Source organism: Physeter macrocephalus, chromosome 16 (assembly GCF_002837175.3).
Source record: "Physeter macrocephalus isolate SW-GA chromosome 16, ASM283717v5, whole genome shotgun sequence".
Taxonomy (NCBI): Eukaryota; Metazoa; Chordata; class Mammalia; order Artiodactyla; family Physeteridae; genus Physeter; species Physeter macrocephalus.
In genome coordinates, this window is record NC_041229.1 from 32,146,936 (window position 1) to 32,172,495 (window position 25,560).

Consider the following 25,560-nt stretch of genomic DNA (forward strand, 5'->3'; position numbering starts at 1 on the left):
TTAAAGACTGAGAAACTGAGCAGAGCTTTGAGTGGTCTTATAGGGCTGGGGGAAAATAGAGCTCAGGGCCAGAAGGAATGGGGGCCTGATAAACACCTCAAACTGTCCGTTTGAACTCCCAAAGGTCTACACTCTAAGAATAGGGGGAAATTGGAAATAAATACAAACCCTGAAGCCCAGCTTGGAAACAGTTTTAATTTTTAATTAAACTGAAACAATCTGTTCCAACCTTAACTTGTTGACAGAAGCAAAGTAAATGATTTTTCTTCAAAAAACAAAACCAGATTAGCCATCAGAGAAATGCAAATTAAAACCACAATTTGATACTACTACATACCCATCAGAATAGCAAAAATTAAAGAGACTGACAATTCCAAATGTTGGCAAGGATGTGAAACTGTCATGTGTTGTTGGTAGGAGTACAGACTGGTGCAAACACTTTGGAAAACTGTTCTGCAGAATCTATTAAATTTCAGAACATGCACATAATTTATTCCCAAACAATTCCACTCCTAGGTATATAGCTAACAGATCAGTATATGTACATAGAAGGATATATGTAGGCATGTCACTTAGTATTATTTGGAATAGCCTCAAGCTAGAAAAAACCAAATATCCATCAACCATAGAAAGGATAAGTAATTTCTAGTATATCCATACAGTGGAACACTGTAAACAATGAAAATGACCAAACTATTACTACATACATGGATGAATCTCACCAACATAATATTATGCAAAATAAGGTAGAAACCAAAGAATACATAGTATGTAAAATTATTTATAAAAAGTTTGAAAGCAGGTGACACTAATCCATGGTGATACATATCAAGAAAGAAGTTACCTCTGGGAAGGAGAGGGAGAGGAAGGTCATTAGGGAACTCCAAATGTTCTCTGTCTTAATCTGAGTAGTGGTTACCCTGGAGTGTTCAGTCTGTGGTAATTCACCAAACTGAATACTCATGAATTATTAATCATCTGCATGTATGTCATATTTTAATAAAAATTATTTTAAAAGGTTATACACAGTGAAAATATCTTTCAAAAGTAAAGGCAAAATAAAGACATTTTCAGACAAATATAACAGCATAGAGCTTGTTAAAGTAGACTCATTAAAGTAAGTTCTAAATGATGTAATTTATGCAAAAAGTGATATCAAATAGAATGTCTGTGATACAAGAAGGAATAGTGAACAAATAAATTATTAATTGTACAGATAAAGGTAAATCAATGTTTATCGAGTCAATAATAATATCTTATTTGGTTTTTAAAAAGATGAAAATAAAACATTAAACAATAGTATATAATTTAGGAGTAGGTTTAAATGGAATTGAAGTTTTCTGAATTCTTATACTGTTTGAAAAGCAAGTAGGACATTAATTTTAGTTTTTGAAAAGTTAAGATTCATGTAATAATTTCTAGTTTATCCTCTTACAGAATAAAAATGGTGTAACACTTCCAAACTAGTAGAGGAAAATAGGAAAAAAGAATCAGTCCAAAGGAAAACTAGTGAGGAAAGGAAATAAAACATAGAAAGGACAGAACAAGTAGAAAGCATAAAATGATTTGGTTCCTACAAACCAAAATAATCACTATCACAACAAATATAAATACCTTAAATTCCCCAGTTTAAAAACAAAACAAAAATACAGATTAAATAATATAAAAATCAATCCTAGGTATAAACTCTATGAAAAAACTATTTAAAAGATAAGAAAAAAAGATAAGGATACAGAATGGTTAAAAGTAAAAGAATAAAAATTATATTCTAGTCAAATAATAACCAAAAGAATACTGTTCAAAAACTATGTAAATATCAGGTTAAATGGACTTGAGGCAAGGTATTCATAGAAATGTAGATGAGAACTTGATACAAATTAAAAGTTCAACTCACCAAGAATTAACTATTTAAAAAATTTAGTCACTTAGAACAGTGTAAGATTTTTACACACATATTTATTTCCCTTGTTCTGTGAGTTTTTGTTCTATATGTGTTGAGGATATAATTTATATGTGCCTAAAAATTTGTAGATTAAGCAGATAATCAGTAAGGTATAAAATATTTGAATAAAGGGGCTTCCCTGGTGGCGCAGTGGTTGCGCGTCCGCCTGCCGATGCAGGCGAACCGGGTTCGCGCCCCGGTCTGGGAGGATCCCACATGCCGCGGAGCGGCTGGGCCCGTGAGCCATGGCCGCTGGGCCTGCGCGTCCGGAGCCTGTGCTCCGCAACGGGAGAGACCGCAGCAGAGGAAGGCCCGCATACCACAAAAAAAAAAAAAAAAAATTTGAATAAAATAATAAGTTAATTTAATGAACACAACATAAATACAACATAAAACACTAAACTACAAAACAGCAGGATATACATTTGTTTTGTCTAGCCTACATAGAACATTTACAAAAACAGACTGCAGACTGGACAATACAACAAGTCATATTTCTAAAAGGGACAATAGAGATTTTTCTCTGATATCAATAACATTAAGCTGCAAATATTGATAAAAAGGTGGCTAAATAAACTTTGTATGTTTGGAAATTAGGAAATATACATCCAAATAATTCATACGTCTAGAGGAAATCACAATGAAAATTAGAAAGTATTTAGAACTCAATAGACACTATATTAAAACATGTGTCATATGATTAAAGAAATAGAGATAATTTTTACAGACTTAAAGCTTATATTAGAAAAGAAAAATGGCTAATATTTATTGAGTTAAGCATTCATCTTTGGAAATTAGAAAAATAAGGGCAAAATAAACCTCCCAAAACAGATAGGTAGAAGGAAGTAATAAAAGTAGATGTGGGAAACCAGTTAAAGATTAGTGAAATGTTCAATTGGAAGTAATCTCTTTAGTGACATTGGAGGTGGAGAAAAGAAGACTAAATCAAGAAATAATATGAGGCAGGAAGTGGGGATGGGATGAACTGGGAGATTGAGATCGACAGATATACACTACTATATATAAAACGGATAACTAATGAGAACCTTCTATAGCACAGGGAACTCTGCTCAATGCTCTGTGGTGATCTAAATGGAAGGAAATCTAAAAAAGAGTGGATATATGTATATGTATAACTGATTCACTTTGCTGTACAGTAGAAACTAACACAACATTGTAAAGCAACTATAATCTAATGAAAAAAAAAGAAATAGTATGAGGCAGGAAAAAAATCTCTGCAAATCAAGTGATATAGAAGAGTGAGGAGAAGAGAGATTTTAAGGTGTATTCCCCATTCTGGGATTAATTCAAACTCTTTTCCACTGGGAATTGATAAACAACTCGGCCAAATATTGGAAATACATGTTGAATGCAAACATTACCAGTACTGTGCCATTCTACATATTGGGTCTTATTAATTCTCATGACCACCCTTTGAGCTGCACATGTTAATATTCTCAGTTAAGCTGAGTCTTCAAATCTATTAACCAACTCAAAGCTAGCATATGTGTGTGTGTATATATATATATATATATATATATACACACACACATATTTTTATATATATATTAAAATATATATACATATATATATATAAAACTGAGATTTCAATTGGGTCTTGCATTTAAGAGTTTGTACTATTTCTAGATTCCATTTCAAACATGTTAATTTGAGTTGTCATAAAAACACCTAAGAAATCTCAGCAAGTGCGTATCATCTGACTATTCAAAAAAAAATAGTCAAATATAGGATGAAGATATATTTCAAATGAGCAAGTTCATCAGCATGTTAATGAGTTGCATCTGTGATTTTTTCTCATAATTCACTTTATTTTTCATGATGATATAGGTGTGTTTCCTTTCCCAACAATTACTTTAATGCACATAAAAAGCAGGGATTTATGAAATGCAATACTTTACAACATATAAACTCTGGTTTCAATGTGCTCTGCTTGTTGATTTATGAATAACTTGTAGAATTTATTACAACTTTAAGGAGCTAAAATGAATGAATCAAATCAAAATCCAGTGTCCTTAAAAGTCCACTCAAAAAAAGAAAAGTTAGCAGTCTTCCAACATATAGATTAGATTGCTTTACCTGGGGTAACACAAGGCTCAACAGAGAGCAGTCTCTACCTTTTAACAAAATAATCTTGAAAGAGAAACCTTATCAGAGGAGGAAAACAGTAATTGTTCAAGGGAATTTCCAATAAATAATAATTTTACATAAATACTGTTTTTTTCATGAAACTTTTCATGCCTGTCTAATCATACACAATGAAGAAACAAATAGAAATGCATTATTTTGCCATGTTAATTTCTGACAGCAAAATTGTTCAATGAATCCTTAAGAATATGTAACCACACATGGATGCTTCTTCCTTGTAAAACTAAATTATTAGAGTAAAGTTGAATATGCAAAAGACTTCAGGAGAAAGATAATTTTAAAATAATCATTTATAGAAAAATAAGATAATTTTTCAGGATATAGAAGGTAATGTTAAAGACATAGAAATTCCACTTTTTACACTCAACTCTCATATATTCAGGGATTAAAAAGCTAGTTCCAGTTCAAGGTGGTGATGCAGGAGGATCCTGAACTTAACTCATCCCCGGACATACAGAATCTATAGCTACATATGGAACAATTACCTCTGAAAAAATACTAAAACTAGCTTATCAACTCCTAAACATCAGTAAATAAGAAAATAACCCACATTGAAGTGGTAGGAGAGGCTGAGACACATTCTTTTTTTTTTTTCTAGTTGAAATCGGTTGGCCTAGATGACAGAGTAGGAAGACCCTGAGCTCACCTCCTCCCATGGGGACAACCAAATTACAAATATTTATAGAGTGACTATTGATGAGAATGACCTGAAGACTAGCAGAAAACATCTACAACTAAAGATATAAAGAAGGAATCACAATGAGTCAGGTAGGATGGGTAGAGACTTGGTATAGTCAAGACCCATAACCCTGTGTAGGCAACCTACAAATAGGTGAATAATCACAATAGCAGAGGATTTCCCCAAGTAGTGAGGAGTTCAAATATCACTTTGGACTACCCAACCTGGGAGTCCTGTACCAAGAAGAAGAGCACCCAGAACATTTGGTTTTGAAGGCCAGTGGGACTTACTTTCAGGAGAGCCCCAGCACTGTAGAAAACCAAGACTCTGCTCTTAAAAGTCACACACAAAATCTCACATGCTCCAAGACCGAGGGCAGAAGAAATAATTTGAAAAATGCCTGGGTCAGACTCACTTGCTGATCTTGGAGAGTATTCTGGAGAGGCACAAGGCAACTAGGACTCATGCTCAGAACATAGATGCAGGCAGCAGCAATTTTAGGGAACTCATTCTACCATGCTGGTAAACACCATTTTGGAGTCCTCCCTCTAGCTTATTAGTGCTGCAATCCAGCCCTGACAGTCAGTAGGCACCAGCCAGTAAGGAACAGTCCTTGGAACCCCGAAGCCAAGCAGCTAACTACATGGATACACAGCTCTCCCAACCAGAAGACAGGCTTCCATAGACCTCCACCAAGCACCCCAGTCTCCCGAGACACAACACCATACAACAGAGGGCCCTGGACCTGGCCCCACCAACCAGCAGGCCAATATCAGCTCCAGGAGCCCCAGGTCCCCAAAGCCAGAAACCCTGGGTCATAGATCTGCCCACCAACATGTGGACACCAGTCCTGGGACTGGTCATGGTCCTGGGACCACCACAGTCCCAGAGCCAACCACCCTGGGATTTGACCCCACCCACCAGTGGGCCAAGACTAGCCCAGGATCCAACCTCACACACCAGCTGGCTCACAATCTTGGGCCCCAGAGTGAAAGAACCCAGGACCCAGCTCCACCCACCAGTGAGCAGGCAATAGCCCTAGGATCTGGTCTTAGCCAACAGTAGGTGGGCTCTAGTCCTGGTACCTCCTGGTACGTTCCCTACCCACCAGCAGGAGACCCTAGCTACAGCACACCCTGGGGCCTTCAGCCGGCCATGTCAGGCACCAGTTCCACCCACCAGTGGGCCAGCACAAGCCCAGGCACTGGCCTACCCACCAGTAGGCAACACCAGCTCTGGGACCCCTGGCCCTGCAGCCAGCTATCCTGTAACCCAGTCTTGTACACCAGTGGGCTGGCACCAGGACTGAGACTACCTGGGTCATGCAGCCAGACAACAGGACTCAGCCCCACCCACCATTGATTGGAGCCTCCACACTAGGCAGAGCCTGGCGACCAACCAGGCCAGGAGTCAGCCATGCTTATTAACATGCCCACAGCAGTCAGCTCTACCATAACAGAAGGGCCCATGCAGCCCACATAGAGGATACTCCTAGAGCATATAGCTCTGGTTAGCAGAGGAGAGTGTGCTTCTGGGCTCCATAGGACATCTCCTACATAAGACCACTTTTGCAAGATCAGGCAATGTAACCAATCTACTAATTTCATAGAAATAAAACCACTGAATTAGGCAAAATAAAACAAAGGAATGTGATCCAGATGAAGGAATAAGATAAAACCCCAGAAGAAGAACTAAGTGAAGTGGAGATAAGCAATCTACCCAATAAAGAGTTCAAGATAAGATTACAAAGATGCTCAAAGAACTGGGGAGAAGAATGGCTGAACACTGTGGGAAGTTTGACAAAGAGTTAGAAACTATAAAGATGAACCAAATAGCACTGAACAATACAGTAACTGAAATTAAAAACACACTAGAAGGAATCAAGAGTAGATTAGATAAGAAAGAGGAATGGATGAGTGAACTGGAAGCAGAGTAGTGGAAATCACACAAGCCTAAGAGAAAAAAAGGTAGCCAAATTGAACAACACATTAAAAAATCATACACTTTGATGAAGTGGATTTATCATAGGGATGCAAGAACTGTTCAGTATCTACAAATCAACCAATGATACATCACATTAACACATTGAAAAAAAATCAAGTGATCATGATCATCCAAAAAAATGCAGAAAAAGCTTTTGACAATATTTAACATCCACTTATGATAAAAATTCTCAACAATGTGGGTATGGAGGGAACATAATATTAAAAAGGCAAATTAAAACCACAAATTAAAACTATAAATATATGAAAACCCATTGCCAACATTATACTCAATGATGAAAAGCTGAAACCATTTTCTCTAAGTTCAAGAACAAGACAAGAACACCCACTCTTGCCATGTTTATTCAAGATAGTATTGGAGAGTTCATACGGGACTCCGGAGCCGACCGGGAGGCTCTGAGGGACCTCGTCCGACTGAGTAGCCAAGGCACTGCCCGCGTCCTGCCGCCACGTCCGGGCGATTCATGCACCGCCCAGGGGAGCGAGCTCCGAGCATCTTGTGGTGCGGCCACTCCTCGGGGCCAGGAGCTGGGAAGCCGAGCGTGAGAAACCTCCGGACCAGAGCTCAGCCTCTTCCCGCCAGCCGAATCATCATGACCCACTTCAACAAGGGCCCTTCCTATGGGCTCTCAGCCGAAGTTAAGAACAAGATTGCTTCCAAGTATGATCATCAAGAAGAAGAAGATCTTCGCAATTGGATAGAAGAGGTGACCGGCATGAGCACTGGCACCAATTTTCAGCTGGGCTTAAAAGATGGCATAATCCTCTGCGAACTCATAAACAAGCTACAGCCGTGCTCAGTGAAGAAGGTCAATGAGTCCTCATTAAACTGGCCTCAGTTGGAGAATATTGGGAACTTTATCAAAGCTATTCAGGTTTATGGTATGAAGCCACATGACATATTTGAAGCAAATGATCTTTTTGAGAATGGAAACATGACCCAGGTTCAGACTACGCTGGTTGCCCTAGCAGGTCTGGCTAAAACAGAAGGATTCCATACAACCATTGACATTAGAGTTAAGTATGCAGAAAAACAAGCAAGACGTTTTGATGAAGGAAAATTAAAAGCTGGCCAAAGTGTAATTGGTTTGCAGATGGGAACCAACAAATGCGCCAGCCAAGCAGGTATGACAGCCTATGGGACTAGGAGGCATCTTTATGATCCCAAAATGCAAACTGACAAACCTTTTGATCAGACCACGATTAGTCTGCACATGGGCACCAACAAAGGAGCCAGCCAGGCAGGGATGTTAGCACCGGGTACCCAAAGAGACATCTATGATCAGAAGCTAACATTACAACCTGTGGACAACTCGACAATTTCTCTACAGATGGGTACCAACAAAGTCGCTTCCCAGAAAGGAATGAGTGTGTATGGGCTTAGGCAGCAACTATATGATCCCAAATACTGTGCTGCTCCCACAGAACCTGTCATTCACAATGGAAGCCAAGGAACTGGAACAAATGGGTAGGAAATCAGTGATAGTGATTATCAGGCAGAATACCCAGATGAATATCATGGCAAGTACCAAGATGACCAAGTACCCCAGAGACTACCAATATAGAGACCAAGGCATTGATTATTAGATTCACAGAGGAGCTCAGTATTTAGCCCATTGTTTTTATTCAGTGAGAACCAAGCTGGCCTTGGGTAATTTTTACCTTGTCTTCCTAAAACACTATTATGCTTATTGTACCTAAAGGAAATACTGCCTTACATACATTCCTTTTTCCTTTTTCTGCCTCTTCCCTAAATAGTTGCCTTTTAGTGCTGTAACAGTTAAATCCTACAGCATAACCAATAACTTGCATATGAAGTAAAAAGGAATACGGTGAAAGGGGAGTACTCTTGTACAGTCAATTCTTTTATTAAAGATCCATGCATTTTTACAATCCTCTACTTAAATTTGTATTTTCAAGTAATAGGAAGTTTTTTTTTTTTACAGTTCAGTATCTGGTTTCTACATGGAAGACTAAACTCATGCTTATAGCTAAATGTGGTCTTTGCCAACTAAATTTAAGATGCAGCATTTTAGAAATTTATATATCAATGTTTCTACAGTATTGTTTGCTAATTTTTAAATAAAGTCCTGATCAGTGTGCATTTGTGATTATATGTGTACTCATTCTTACCTAAGCCGACAAGATCTTTTCCGAGTGGTGTTTCGAAAGGAGCGTGTACAAAGCTGGCCTGCAGACATCGAGGTCTGGGGGGTGCGTTTGCTCTTCCTGTTTGTGCCAATGTATCGATGTAGAGTTGCTCTGTTTTCTTCCACTGTATTTATTGCTGCATTTCTCAGCATAAACTTATCCCATTGTATTTTTTATAAATAAATATTTTTTTTGAACATTCCTGTGAGCCACAGGCTGATTATTTTCTGGCTAACTTCCAGATGGGTAGAGTCAGATTTTTTTTTTTAAGGCCATGGCTCACGGGCCCAGCCGCTCCGCGGCATGTGGGATTTTCCCGGACCGGGGCACGAACCCGCGTCCCCTGAATCAGCAGGCGGACTCTCAACCACTGCGCCACCAGGGAAGCCCCCATTGTATTTTTTTATAAATAAATATTTTTTTTGAAAAAAAAAAGATAGTATTGGAAATCCTTGCCATAGAAATCATACTACAACAACAACAACAAAAATCAACTGAATCCAAATAGTAAGGAAGAAATAAAACTGTCACTGTTTCATATGGCATAATATTGGATTGGCCAAAAAGTTCGTTCGGGTTTGTGCATACGCTGTTACAAGAAAAACCTGCGTGAACTTTCTGGCCAGCCCAATACTATATATAGAAAACCCTATAGACTACATCAAAAAACTAATAGAAATAATGAATTCAGTAAAGTTTCAGGACACAAAATTAATATGCAGAAATCTGTTACATTTCTATACACTAATAACAATGTACTAGAAAAAGAAATTAAGAAAACAATCCTATTTACAATTGCATCAGAAAGAATAAAATACGTAGGACTAAATCTAACCAGGAGATGAAAGACCTTTACTCTGAAAACTATAAGACACTGACGAAAGATATTGAAGATAACATAAACAAATGGCAAGATATACCATGCTCATGAACTGGAAAAATTAATATTGTTAAAATGGCCATACTTCTCAGGGCAATCTACAGATTCAATGCAATCTCTATCAAGACACCAAGAGCATTTTTCACAGAACTAGAACAAATAATACAACAATTTGTGGAAATAGAAAAGAGCTTGAGTATCCAAAGCAATCTTGAAAAAGAAGAACAAAGGTACAAAACTCCCCACTTTTAAACTATATTACAAAGCTACAGTAACAAAACAGTGTGGTACAGGCCCAAAAAGAGACACATGAATCAATGGAACAGAAGAGAGAGCCCAGAAATAAACCCACACTTATATGAGCAATTAATTTATGACAAATGAGGCAATAATATACAATGGAGAAGCAACAGTCTCTTCAATAAGTGGTGCTGAGAAAAATGGACAGCATCAATTAGCTTTCCTTTAAGGGAAAATTGTCTAAAATATGTAAACATGATTATGTACAGATTGATATTCTCTTTTAATTTTTATTTTATTTTCCCCTTATTAATTTTTTTATTGAAGTATAGTTGATTTACAACATTATGTAAGTTTTAGGTGTACAGCATATCAATTCAGTATTTTCTCAGATTATACTTCATTATAGGTTATTACAAGAAAATGTCTATAATTCCCTGTGCTATACAGTATACCCTTTTTCCTTATTTATTTTATAAATATGAGCTTGTATCTGTTAATCCTATACCCCTAATCTGTCCCTCCCTTCTCTTCCTTCTCCCCTTTGGTAACCACAAATTTGTTTTCCGTATCTGTGAGTCTGTTTCTTTTTTGCACATGCATTCATTTGTATTCTTTTTTAGATTCTACATATAAGCGATATCATACAGTATTTGTCTCTCTCTGCCTGCCTGACTCATTTAATGAAACATAATATTCTCTAGGTCCACCCACATTGCTGTAAATAGCAGAATTTCTTTTTTTTTATGGTTGAGTAATATTACATACCACATCTTCTTAAGCCAGTCATCTGTTGATGGGCCCTTGGGCTGCTTACATGTCTTGAATATTGTAAATAGTGTTGCTATGAACATTGGGGTTCACATATCTTCCTGAATTAGTGTTTTCATTTTTTCCACATATATACAGAGAAGTGTAATTGATGGATCACACAGTAGTTCTCTTTTTCATTTTTTAAGGAAATTCAATACTCTTTTCCATACAGGCTTCATCAGTTTACATTTCCAAAAACAGTGTACAACAGTGCCCTTTTCTCTACATACTCCCCAGTATTTGTTACTTGTAGACTTTTTGATGATAGCCATTCTGAAAGGGTGAGGTAATACTTTATTGTGGCTTTGATTTGCATTTCTCTAATAATTAGTAACACTAAACATCTTTTCATGTGCCTGTTATCCATCTGTATGTCTTCTTTGGAGAAATGTCTATTTAGGTTTTCTGCCCGCTTTTCCATTGGACTGTTTTTATTTTTGTTGTTGTTGTTGTTATTGAATTGTATGAGCTGTTTGTATATTTCAGATATTAACCTCTTGTTGGTCACATCATTTGCAAATATTTTCTCCCATTTTGTAGGTTGTCTTTTTGTTTTGTTGATGATTCCCTTTCCCATGCAAAAGCTTTTAAGCTTAATTAGGTACTATTTTTTTTATTTTTGCTTTTAGTTCTTTTTCCTTAGGAGACAGATCCAAGAATATATAGCTACAATTTATGTCAAAGGGTGTTCCACCTAGGTTCTCTTCTAGGTGTTTTAGGGTTTCAGGTCTTACATTTAGGTCTTAAACCATTTTGAGTTTATTTTTTTATATGGTGTGAGGGAATGTTCCAATCTCATTGTTTTTACATGTGGCTGACCATTTTTCCTAGTACCACTTTTTGAAGAGATTGTCTTTTTTCCATTGTCTATTCTTGCCTCCTTTGTTGTAGATTAATTGACTGTAGGTGTGTGGGTTTGTTTCTGGGCTTTCTATTCTGTTTCATTGATCTATGTGCCTGCTTTTATGCCAGTACCACACTGTTTTAATTATTGTAGCTTTGTAGTATAGTCTGAAGTCAGGAAGGATTATTCCTCCACCTTTGTTCTTTTTTCTCAGGATTGCTTTGGCAATTCAGGGTCTTTTGTGGTTCCTTACAAATATTAGGATTATTTGTTCCATTTCTGTGAAAAAATGTCATGGGTATTTTGATAAGGATTGCATTAAATCTGTAGATTGATTTGAGTAGTATGACCATTTTTAATAATATTGAGTCTTCCAATCCAGGAGGATGGGATATGTTTCCATTTCTTTGAATCATCTTCAATTTCCTTCATCAATGTTTTATAATTTTCAGAGTAAAGTTCTTCCACTTCCTTGGTTATGTTTATTTCTGGTATTTTTGATGCAACTTTAAATAGAATTTTTTTTAACTTTCTCTTTCTGATATTCCATTATTAGTGTTTAGAAATGCAACAGATTTCTGTATATTAATCTTGTATCCTGCAACCTTGAATTCATTTATTAGTTCTAACAGTTTTTTGGTGGAGAGTTTAGGGCTCTCTGTATAGAGTATCATGTTATCAGCAAAAAGTAACAGTTTTATTTTTCCCTTCCAATTTGGATACATTTTCTTTCTTTTTCTTGTCTGATTGCTGTGGTTAGTACTTCCAATACTGTGTTAAATAGAATCATTGAGAGTAGGCATTCTTGTCTTGTTCCTGAATTTAGTGGGAAGGCTTTCAGCTTTTCACCATTGAGTTTTATGTTGGCTGTGGGTTTGTCATAAATGGCCTTCATTATGCTGAGATATGTTCCCTTTATACCCACTTTGATGACAGTTTTTATCATGAATGAACGTTAAAATTTTCAAATGCTTTTTCTGCATCTATTGAGATGACCATGTGATTTTTGTCTTTCCTTTAATTAATGTGATATATCACATTGATTGATTTGCATGTGTTGAACCATTCTTGTGACCCTGGAATAAATCTAAATTGATCATGGTGTATGCTCCTTTTTACATATTGTTGGATTCAGTTTGCTAATATTTTTTTAAGGATTTTTTCATCCATATTAATTGAAGTTATTGGCCTGTAATTTCTTTTTTGGTAGTGTCTTTGTCTGGCTTTGGTATCAGGGTAATGGTGGCTTTGCAGAATGAATTTGAGAGTTTTCCTTCCTCTTCAGTTTTTTGGAATAGTTTGAGAAGCATAGGTATAATTCTTCTTTATGTTTGATAGGATTCCCCTCTGAAACAATGTGGTCCTGGACTTTTGTTTGCAAGGAGCTTTCTCATTACAGATTCAATTTCACTTTTAGTGATTGGTGTGTTTAGACTGTTAGTTTCTTCTTGACTCCATCTTGCAGGCAGCATTTTTCTAGAAACTTGTCCATTTCCTCTAGGTTGTCCAATTTGTTAGCATATAACTGTTCATAGTATACTCCTATGATTTTTTTGTATCTCTGTGGCATCGGTTGTTATTTCTCTTCTTTTATTTCTTATTTTATTTGAGTCCTCTCTCTTTTCTTCTGGGTGAGCCTGGCTAAAGGTTTATCAGTTTTGTTTATCATTTCAAAAAACCAGATCTTGTTTTCATTGATCTTTTCTATTTTTTTATCTCTATTTCATCCATTTCCTCTCTGATATTTATTATTTCATTCCTTTTGCTGACTTTGGGTTTTGTTTATACTTCTTTTAATAATTCATTTAGGTGGTAGTTTAGGTTGTTTAGTTGAGATTTTTCTTGTTTCCTACAAAAGGCCTCTATTGCTTTGAAATTCCCTCTTAGAACTGCTATTCCTTCTTCCCATAGTTTTTGGAAAATTGTGTTTTTATTTTATTTGTCTTGAGGTATTTTCTGATTTCTTGGATTTTATCACTGACCCATTGTTTTTTATTTGTTTTTCATGACTCCACATTCTAAGACATGCCAGTAATATTTTAAATCCAAAAACAGTAAAAAGTATACCAATGCAAAAACTAAATTTATTGTCATCTTTCTGCAATTTAAATATATTTAATCCTTTTTTTACTTTTCACTGTAAAAACTTAGATAAACAAAACCTGAACCTCAAATGAAAAATGTTACTATTTTTGTTATGTTTTCTCATAGAATTGGATTGATTATTTCCCAGTCAATCCCTTTTTTTTTTCCTGTTTTGGTAGGTGAAAACTTCTTGTACATGTCTCATGGATGTCTATGTTCTCAACATGGAGCATACTATGAAACTTGAATACACAGTTTCCTTGGTTTGTTGCAGTAGAAAGCTTTACACAATGAAGGAGAAAAAAACAAGTGAGTGGCAAATTCATGTTAATGTTTGTTTGAGGAGGAATTCTTTTATTTTGATGTTCCAGGCAAAAGGCAGATTAATAATGCAGAAATCTTCCCACCAAGCATCTACAGAGGCTGAATTTTCTGTAAGTATGACATATATAAAGTTTATATATAGATGTATAAGAATGTGTTTGTGTGCATGTGTATACTTTACATTCTTAGCTGAATTCTCCAAATAGAATGGAAAAATCCATAGGTACCAAAAAAAAATCCTAGAAGTCTGATGTTGATGGAAGCCCCAGCATTAAGGGGATGGGAGCTTATCATACAGGTTTTGGCTACAGACTTGATTTGGTCTTACAAGAAAGAAGAAATTGGAACTAAGACTTTTGCATAAGGCCATGATCCTCAAATAGGTGAGCACTTAGTTTAAAAATATGAGAGCAATCCACTCATGTAGACCTCCCAAAATTTACTCTTGCTGTCCCTGGTGGTTTTTCTCTACTCCTTCAGACCAGAAGGGTTGGGTCTAGCTTCACAGCTTATTCTCTAGGTATAAAGGCCCCACTTTTACTATCATATTTTCTTAAAGAATAACATTAGGAATATGGCTTCACCCTATTCTTCTAGCCTTCTCTCTATCAGGTATGAGTCAATATTAATGTATTGGATTAAATAGCTGCAAGTAAAAAAGAAAAAAATCTGGACTTTAAGACCTGGTCTCCATTGAGGAAAAAGGGGGTATTGGATCAGGATAGAGGTAACTCTATGGATGGAAAGAGGAGGAACAGCATAGTGTACTAATTAAGGCAGGAAGGTAGGCAGGCACAGGGAACACTAATCTGGAATCTAAAATCCAGCGGGGAGATTGAGAGCATTGTTCAGTGCAGCATCTTGAAAGTCATGACTCACTAGCTATGCTTGGAACAAGACTTAATATTAATAATAATAATATAATAATAGACAATATTGATTAATTAAACACTATGTGCCAGTTGTTTCACTTATGGTATTTCATTTTATCCTCAAGAAATTTTATAACTTAGTAGATATCATTGTATTCATTTTATAGATCCTGAAGTTGAAACTCACTAGATTAAGGTGTCTTCACCAAGTTCCAACAGCCAATAAGTGGAGGATCTGGCCTTGGAGTCCAGATTTGTAGGAGTCTAGTGTCCATACTCTCTTCATTACTTCTTTGCCTGTTTAAAAGCCTTGAGGTCATTTGGCTAAGACTACCTTCCAAAATAAGGAAAAAAATGAGTTGATATGTCAAATTTAATATGTCAAAGCTGAGCTGCAAATCAACCCTGCCCTCTCACCCACCACACACACTCACACACCAATTCTGTTTCACCTGCAACCTTTCCATCTGAGCTGCTATTACCAATAATTTTAGTTGCTGAGGTCATAAACTTTGGAAGTATCTTTGGCTCCTTTTTTAGCTATGTCCCACAGATGATCTGACAAGGAAACCTAGCGGACTCCACCTTCAAAATATATCCAGAATCTGACCACTTCTCACCATGTTCCCTGCTACCACCTTAGTTTGAGCTCTCGTCATCTTTTACTTGAATTTTTGTAATAGCCTCCAACATAACAGACAGTGAGTCTTCTAAAAGTAAGCAAAAGCTTGTCATTCTTAGGCTTAAAACCTTGTAAAGGCTCTCCAAAGCCTTCTATTATCTGTGTACAAGCCCTTCCTCTGTCCCACATCACAGACCCAGGAAAGTAAGAAGTTAAGTGTCTTGCCTAAAGTCACAAGGCTTATAGTTATAAAGGTTAGTAGAACCCAACTCAGTGCGACAAGACAAGAATGGTAAGTTTCAGGTTTTTCCAGTCACACTGACAATTTATTTAATTTAATTCATAGTGGAGAAAATGTGGGAGAGGACTGTTTTCCCTACCAAAATTAAAATTGGTCAAAGGCAGTGAATAGTTCTTCTAATTCTAGATTCTTCCCAGGATCTTTCTTAAATGAAGGAATCATTCCACCTCAAAATGACCAAACGTGTAATGCAATGACTGACTTTCAGATTGTATACTGTATTTATGTAATGGATGTCATCCATCAGTATTTGTCACCATCAGGATTCTACTACTAGTCTTCCCTGTGCTATGCCCAGCAAGTCATTAAGAAAATCTTAACGAAACAATGGTTTCATTGTTTCAATGTATAATGATGGTTTATGCGTTTGTAAACAGGAAGTGCTTAATAATAATAGTATAACAGATGATGAAACTATTAGTTCTATAATATCTTTAGACTCCTCAAATTCCCAGCAACTTTTTGCTAATGTCTACTACTCTGCTGAAAATGCTCTCTTCTCCTCATCCTCCCTTCTACTTCTACACACATGTGAAATAAGCTCTGTTAACCTGAACTCCCTCCTTAGGAAAACAATCACACACTTTGCACTGGGCCTGGTTCAGAATGTTATTTATTAAATCTACGGTGGATGCTGAAAATGAGAGTTCCTTAATGAACACTGGGTAACATGGAGGCCCCATTTCCAGGGCCAGCAAGCCCTATTTGTACCTTTTCCCACAAATGGAAGAGGTAAGTACAGATCAAGTAGGTAAGGTTATAAGACAACTGCCCATTGCCCTTTTGTATTATTCCAACCCTGCTTATCAGTCTGCTTAATTCTAGAGAAGGGGATTCTGTTGATATTAATTGTTCTGGTATGCAATATTTTTATTAGTGCCCTTCACCAACATGATATTTCTTATAGTGGCAAGAGATAGATGTGAATAGACTGACATAATAAATATTGTGTTATATACCTACATGTTAATAACCCTGAGAAATATCAAAAATGACACTCTTTTCAACCAGTTTTTTTAATGTATTTAAAAATAATATAATAAGTACTATTTTGAGTTCCATTCTCTGAGTTAAAAGTCTTTTGAATGCTTTATGTCATTTCACTCTAGAGAGCTGTTTATAAAACACTCACTTATTCTTTATTTCATAAATGAATCAAAAAGGGGATCAAATCATTTGCTCACAGATACAGAACAATGTTGGCACCAAGTCCCAAGATTCCACCACTCAACATAGAGACACATGAGGCCATTTGTGAAGTTATGATAAACAATGCATCAGTGGAGAGAGATGGAACCAGAGACCCTAAAAGCTTTCCTTGCTCTAATTTTCTTGATTGGAAGCAGCATCAAAATTGCTCCCCATTTTCCACAGTGAAAAATACTGCTTTTGAAGCCATTCTTAAAAGGTTATATTATGGGACGCTGTCTGTGAAACAAACATTTCCCAGGTTGTCTCCATCCCTAACAACCCACTTGCACTCAAGAGGGTAGTTTGTTTTTCACTTCGCTTAAAGGATTTGGTCAGAAACTGGAAAATAGAATATCCTCAACAGAGAGCTCCTTTCATCTTTTGAAAAGTAAGATGGAAAACAAAATCCAGGAAAATCTTTCAATAACATGTGGTTAGTGCCTGGGGAGGTTATTTAAAGGCTGGGCACAATGTTCTAGCTTGAATGCTTAACAGCCTCATTCCTGGTCATGTCTCTTCCCAATACTTGTTGCAATGGTATATGAACTCATTGCAGCCCTTCTGAAATGCAGCCTTGAGGTGATAGGGAGAGTATGCTGTTTCCTCCGCTTCTAATATTCTTCTCTTTGCCTGGATAACAAAATGCCATTGTTCAGAATTCACCTCATCCAGGAAACTGTTCTGTTTCAGTGTCCCTCCTCTTGTGCTCCTATACATTCCTATACTACTCCTATTGTAGCATGCCTTACAAGTTATTAAATTTACCTCTTTATGTTTATGTTTCCCTTTACTGTAAGCTCTCTGCGGGTGAAAACTATGTATTCCTAGAGCCTAACACATATTTTTACTCAAATATTTGTTGAATTCATAAAAGAAGGGAGTATGGTTTGCCTTTTTCCTCTTCCCATCTCACAGTCCTAATACTGTCATGTAAAATATGAGAAAATCTAGTGGATTTCATAGTGCTTTAAATCATTTTTTTCTTCCCCATTAAAATTTATCCGTTCATGATCTCATCTATCAGAGTCTTGATCTACATGCCCATTTGTCTAATAGTGGCTATTTCCCCACCAGCTTCCCAGATTAGTGACTTCAGGCAGTCTAGGCATTGAGGTAGATGAGGTTTCTGTCCAAATCATACCACAAAGGGCCTGCCTGCTTTATCAACACATGTGCCCTGTTGCAGCATTATGACACTTAACTTTCAGAAATGTATGGGCTTTGATGTTCTGCCAATTGGTACGATCACTGTTATTCCTCTGGAAAATATCTCTAATTCAGAGAAAGGTTATTTCACTAATTATAAATATTTGTCTGAAATTTCTAGATTTTTGAAAATACTTCTGAGATTATTATGTTTTAACTCTCAAATTTGTACATGGGTGTTTTTTATAAAAAGACATAACTTTGACAATTCTGTCTAGAGCAAACAACATGAAAAAGATTTGGTATCAGAAAACTACATGGTTTCTCTCCATGGGAGAAAGTTTAAAAAATGCTGGGAAGAAAATTCTTCACTTCCCAGTTGTTTAAGAGCCAGGGCTTCTTGACACTTTGTGTCTCTACTGTTGACCGCCTTACACAGTTTCTTGGACTTAAGGTTTAAGGTTTCTGGATTATAAACACAGAACAGGACAGAATGTGGCTACAGCAGCCAATAATGTCTGTTTTAAATTGGAACCATTCTAAGGCTGCCTAAGCCTTCAGATAATGTTTGAAAAAGACTGAAGAAAACAGATTGCCAATAAGGGAGCAGGAAGAAGCATATTGCTAGTCTGGAGAATTCTCTGCAAGCCAGGTAAGCACACATTGACTATAGGTGTGTTCTGTGTGAGGTAATAACAGAAGCTAATCCTTGTAGGTCTGGTGGCATTAAATCAGCTTCTAAGATACCTAGATTTGGTCTGGGCATCTAAGTTTTAGTCCTGAGTGGAATGGTAACTTATTTGGCAACACCAGGAGTACAAAAATTATTGTAGAAACTATTCCTTGCAACAAACAATCTTCTTTGCCCATATTACATTAAGTTCAAACTTTAAATTCTATGGAATTATCCCCTGGGAGTTTAGATGATTTTGACCTTTAGGACTTTGCAATAACAACTATAAAAGCTAAGAGGGAGAAATCTGAATAAGAATCTCCTGCCAGGACATTTCTCATCTGATCCTTCTTAGAAGTGAATTCTTAGTGCGCCAAGGAATATCCTCTCTTCTGTCCCTTCATCCTGGGAAGTAGTAGCAAATTGTTATCAGTAATACTTGGCACTTTACATAGAACATTTACATGCAATATCTTGGTCCTATCAATACCCCTGACGTCAGATAGGACAGTTGTTACTACCCCAGTTTAGGAGATAGGGAAGTTGGCTACCAAAAAAGCTAAATGACTTAATCAAATTCATTTAAAAAATGAAGGATAGTGAAGATAAGATGATAATCCTTGCTTTCTGTCTCTAGAACCAGAGATTGTTCCACCAGTGGTTCCTGTCTCTCTTATTCCACTTATGAGATGCTGATATATACATTTATCCTTATATTAAGAAGCACACATTAGCCTCTTAATAGATATTTGTGGAATTAACTAAAGACTATTATTCGGAAGGAGGAGAAAACTTACTGTATGTCTGGAGAGTAGAAAAGTACCTAACACACAGAACTTCATTTAATCCTCGCAGCTACCCCATGAGGCAGCTACTATTGCCATCTGCATCTTACAGGGGTAAAAGAAACAATGAATTTTTGAGATGCTTAGGTATGTAATTTATGGAGATATTATTATGTGTCTGGCATATGTAATTTGCTTTACATAATCGTTCCATTTAATCTTCACAAGAATCTTATGTGATAGGTAGTCTCACAATTTTTCCATTTTATTTTATTTTTGGCTGCATTGGGTCTTCACTGCTGTGTGCAGGCTTTCTCCAGTTGCATCTAATGGAGGCTACTCTTCATTGCGGTGCGCGGGCTTCTCATTGTGGTGGCTTCTCTTTTGCAGAGTACAAGATCTAGGTGTGTGGGCTTCAGTAGTTGTAGCACACGGGCTCAGTACTCGTGGCACACGGGCTTAGTTGCTCCATGACATGAGGGATCTTCCCGGACCAGGGATCGAACCCGTGTCCCCTGCATTGGCACGGGGATTCTTAACCACTACACCACCAGACAAGTCCTTTCCCATTTTACAGAAAACTGAAACTCAGAGAAGATAAGCAATTTGCCCTGGGTCAGACACAAAGCTGACTTAGATGCAAATTTTTATACTCTGACCCTTTTCCACTGTATAAGCCTGGGTCTCCTCTGCTGAACAAGCCTTGGCTCATAGACCTGTGACAGCTGGAGTCAGGATTTAACCTCAGACTTCATGGGCCGTTCTGTTTCATACAGAATGTGCTGCCTCCTGAGTAACTAGGTGCACCATGAAGGCTTGAAGTGTAATAACAACTGGACACTGTTAAAATCTCTGTTTTATTGAATGTTCTATAGGAATCTTGTACTCAATATAAATAAAACAAAATTTCAAAATTGGTCTCGTAGAAATTCTCTAAATGAAAAGAAACCATAAGTTCTGCTTTTTGAGACTCGCGTTTGTTTTCTTATTTTTCTGTGGTCAATACCGCAAACTTGCAGAGTCTTCATATTCCCCATTAACATCAAAGTAGTTGCTGACAGACATTAAATTCATTTTTATGTGTAAGCAGGAATCACCCAGACTGTGCTTATTTTGTAAAGAAGACTGAGAAGAATGCAAAATCCTTACAAGTGAGATTAGGATCTCAAGATCCACATGTAAATTAAAAATTTGTCCTTTCCTTTAGCAGACAGGAACACCTAAAACTGTGGTTCCCAAACTTTTGGAGTTGTGAAGTTCCATAGTGCAATTTTTTAGATTTCAAAACATCTGTGCCTTCCTCCTTCAAAAGTAATACAGAAATGTGTGCAATTTTTCTAAATTTAGAGTGAATTTCATGTTAAGATCTTTTTGAAAAATTAATGACGATATGTGAGATAGTTGTGCCATGTTGTAAAACAAGAATTTGGAATCACTTGTTAAGTACTACCCAAAACCCCAGCTATATAATTTCAATAAAAAAATCAATCATGGAAAAGTTGATTTGTGGAAGCAAAGGGCCAAAAATATCATTCCTCAAACAAATGCTATTCCATCAGCACTTAGTAAAATAGAGGAGATGGGATATATTCATAAAATCTATAATTTAATTCAATTATGAAAATATTTTTTAAGAATCGATTTTATGCCCAGAACTATATAGGATCCTGTCTTTGATACAATGGTGAATAATATATGGTTTCTCTCATCTTGGAAATTACATTCTAGTGGAGGAAACGAAATACACATTATATACTAGAAAAGATAAAGTAGAACGTAATGGTTTAAATAACATGATGTGGGAGTTATGAGACTGAAAGAGATACATTCCAGGGAGGAAAATCTGGAATGGATCCTTGGAGAAGACATTAGAGATGTGCTTCCTCCTCACTTAAAAAACAAGGTTGGGGGGAATCTGGGTACATGCCAATCAGGATGCCAGTCCAGTAGAGTATTTATAAGCCTTAATTCTACTTTACCGTTCTGAAGCATTTGATACTTTTAACCACTCTGTTCTTCTTTCTTTAAATTCTCTCTGGTTTTCCTTCTCTCTCTTTTTCTCTATCCTCAATTTCTTCCCCCTTTTCTTCCATATAATGTTTCCTACCAGAGTTCCTATAAGCGTCTCTCTTACCATGCCTTGCACTTCCTCTGGTGACAGCATTCTTCATACTTCCACCATATGCTTATGTCTCCCAACTTACATCACCTGTTCTAGCTGTTGCCTGAATGCTAAACCTGTACATCTAACCATCAACTTTATACAACCACTTGGTTATCTCACTGATGTCTAAACTCAGTATGTTCAAAACCACATTTGATTTCTCTCAAACATGCTTCTCCTTCTGAAATCCCTACCCCATGAGTGGCATTGCAGTCCACTGAGACATTAGAATATCCTAACCTCATCTCACTCATTCCTCTTTTCAGAAAGTTAGCAAGGCCTATGGATTCTACTTCATCAGCATACTGTATTCCTTGGGTTCATCCTGGTTATAACCTCAGTAACAGCTTCAATTCAGGCCTGGAAGTAGGCTTCTTTTTGTATCCAGCTTGTCCTCATCTATCTTCTTGCTACAGAGTAAGACCTCTAAGTTTAAAATCCAACTATCTTTACCCAATATTTATCCTGAATATTGTGTGAAGTAACAGGGGGATTTCTAACTCTGGGTGTCTTTGCGCAAAAGGCTCCTGCTTATCTCTCTGGGGTCAATACTCAAGCCTCCTCCTTCATGCCCTGCTTCTTCATCTGTTCCCCCAGGCTCCAACCCAAATACACCAATTATTTTCAGAGAAACAAAAGCATTGTGATGTTTAATGCCATTGTACCTACCAGCACAATTTTGCCTAGAATTTCATTGTCTTCTCATGTAGTTATTCAGACTTAAAAATTCAGCTCAATTATAATATATTCCTTCATTGCCCACAATTTCATTTATATGACCTTTCTCTGCTTTCATAGCACAAATGCATACTTTTATCAAAATTGCTTTTTATTTATATGTCTTCCCTTCTCACTAGGCTGATGTTTATTTTAACCTTTTGGGAGAGTCATTTAAACTTATATCTTTGAGATTCTAATAAATACTTTGGAGTATTTTCTAGAAAAATGTAGAGTCACATAAATTTTTCTCACAATTTCCAGTTATGTGCAGATATCTATCCAAGTATTCATGAATAAATCCCCAGGGACTCTAGACCAAGTGCCCCTTCTTAAACAGTAAGCTCCTTGAGGATAAAAGCTATATTTTTTCCTTCAATTGACTTTATTTTCCCAGTATTTAACACAATGCCTAGCATAAATTAGTCTCTCATTATTAATAAAAAAATGTTTATTAAATGAGTGAAGGGTAAGTCTTTGACATTTGGATATGGCAAAGGGTCTAAGGAAAGAAAGTGATCTTTTAAGACAAATGAAATAGCTTGATGGATTACGGTTTTAACTTCATAGATAATATGTAATTAGTTATCTTTGCAAGTGGTTAAAACAGTAGAGGTAAGATTTAGTGCTCAGTTAATTTTTCCTCATAAAGTTGAAACTATAAACTGGAGGCTTCATAAGCCTAACCATTTACCTGAAAATTATTAAATGGATAAAGTATAAGAATATCTTATTCTTGGCTGCTCACCTCCAACCTGCTTGCTTTCAGTGCCTATAACTGAAAGGTAAGTAGACTAGTCTATCTAATTAAATAATAATGGAATTAAGGATATGATCACAATTTAAACATCACTCATAGTGTGTTGCATCATCCTAAATCTGACACAAGGAGTGTGTGAGTTTCCATGTGGTTCACTAGTCATCCACAGTTGTCTGGTTGCCCTGAAAATTCATTCTTATTTCTCCAAGAGATGAGGAAAAGATTAGATTACAATAATTGCTACAATAGTAGGTATCAAAAGAGTTGACTATACTGGCATAAGAATTCAGTCCAAGAAATACATCCAAACTAGTTTTTCTCCTACCTCCAGCCCTTAGAATGTTGTTCTAAAGCTATCTCTGCTCCAGAACAATAAACAATCAAAATGATTCATTCCTGATCTTGAATACACATTAACACCTCATTTCCTTTGATACTAAAATCTGCATAATAACATATATTTGAAGCACACTGTTTTGTTTTGTTTTTGCGGTACGCGGGCCTCCCACTGTTGTGGCCTCTCCCGTTGCTTAGCACAGGCTCCGGACGCGCAGGCCCAGCAGCCATGGCTCACGGGTCCATGCGGCGGCATGCGGGATCCTCCTGGACTGGGCCACGAACCCGTGTCCCCTGCATCGGCAGGCGGACTCTCAACCACTGCGCCACCAGGGAAGCCCAAAGCACACTGTTTTGATGGTAGTTGACAACCTAGACATTGGAGTCAGATAAACTGGGGTTCAAATCCCCACTCCACTAATTTTAGCTGTGGTATTTTGGACAACGCATTTTACAGGTAAGGAAATTGGGGTTTAGAGAGTTTAAAATTTAGGTTTACAAAATGGTACCCTCTAAATTATTATTATTTATAAAATGGTACCTTACATTTTAGTATGTTTTGCACATTAAATCAGAAAGTAACTTATGTAGAGAGCTGGATTTGACTTTGCCTGAAGAATTTCTTTTCATGGCATCTAGTCAGAAAACTGTGAGTGCAATAGCATGGCAGCCCAGATTTTAGAATTCCCAGTAACCACCTAAAATGATATAAATTGCAAATGCACAGTCCAGTGATCTCTCATTGAAGACCCTTAATAAATATTTACTGAATGAACAGCAGAGTTTAAAAGGAACACATGATAAATATAGTAGTCAAACATTGAATGTAGATAGCCTTTCCGAGGATATCTTCACATGATAATTTCACAAATATGAAAGATGTGGCACAAAAAAAGCTCCCTGTTCTCACATAAACTATTAGAATTAGATGTGTGAATAAAACGTGAATTATGAGATCTAGCAATTGCCTTGAAGGGAGGTCAAAACTGTTGTGTAACAACCACCGCTTGCTAAACTTCACATCAATTACTTAATACATAGAATATTTTAATTATTTTTATATATTGCATAAGGCAAATATACAGTAACTGCTAATAATGAATGGAGAGAGGGATTTTGTTAAAGCAAGCATTTACTAACTCCAAAACAGGGCTCTAGGGCTTCCCTGGTGGCGCAGTGGTTGCGCGTCTGCCTGCCGATGCAGGGGAACCGGGTTCACGCCCCGGTTTGGGAAGATCCCACATGCCGCGGAGCGGCTGGGCCCGTGAGCCATGGCCGCTGAGCCTGCGCGTCCGGAGCCTGTGCTCTGCAACAGGAGAGGCCACAGCAGAGGGAGGCCCGCATACCACAAAACAGGGTGCTAAAGAAGAGATAGTTATGCCTGGTATGTTTAAATTTTAACTGGCTTTGAGCACAACACGTGTTATTTCTTTTTTTCTTTTTTTTTGTCTTTCTCTGTCTGATTAATTTCACTAAGCATAATACCCTCAGGACCATCAGTGTTTCTGGAAATGGCAAAATTTCATTCTTTTTTTATGGTTGATATTCCATCATATGTGTATATATATATATATATATATACATATACACACACACAAACACACACTTAACACATATATATTTCACATCTTCTGTGTCCATTCATTTGCTGATGAAAACTTGACTATTGTAAATAATGCTGCAATGAATACAATGAACATTGGGTTGCATATATCTTTTTATTTATTTATTTATTTTTTTTGTGGTACACGGGCCTCCCTCTGTTGCGGCCTCTCCCGTTGCAGAGCACAGGCTCCGGACGCGCAGGCTCAGCGGCCATGGCTCACGGGCCCAGCCGCTCCGCGGCATGTGGGATCCTCCCAGACC

The 25,560-nt window shown here is 37.0% G+C and overlaps 1 protein-coding gene across 1 annotated transcript; it reads left to right on the forward strand.

The window, feature by feature from the left end:
- Positions 1 to 7,291: 7,291 nt before the first annotated feature.
- LOC102977388 (calponin-3-like) lies at positions 7,292 to 8,321 on the forward strand. The gene has a single exon (XM_055078699.1). The coding sequence runs from the start codon at positions 7,384 to 7,386 to the stop codon at positions 8,260 to 8,262; it is 879 nt and encodes a 292-aa protein (XP_054934674.1). The 5' UTR covers positions 7,292 to 7,383; the 3' UTR covers positions 8,263 to 8,321.
- Positions 8,322 to 25,560: the final 17,239 nt, after the last annotated feature.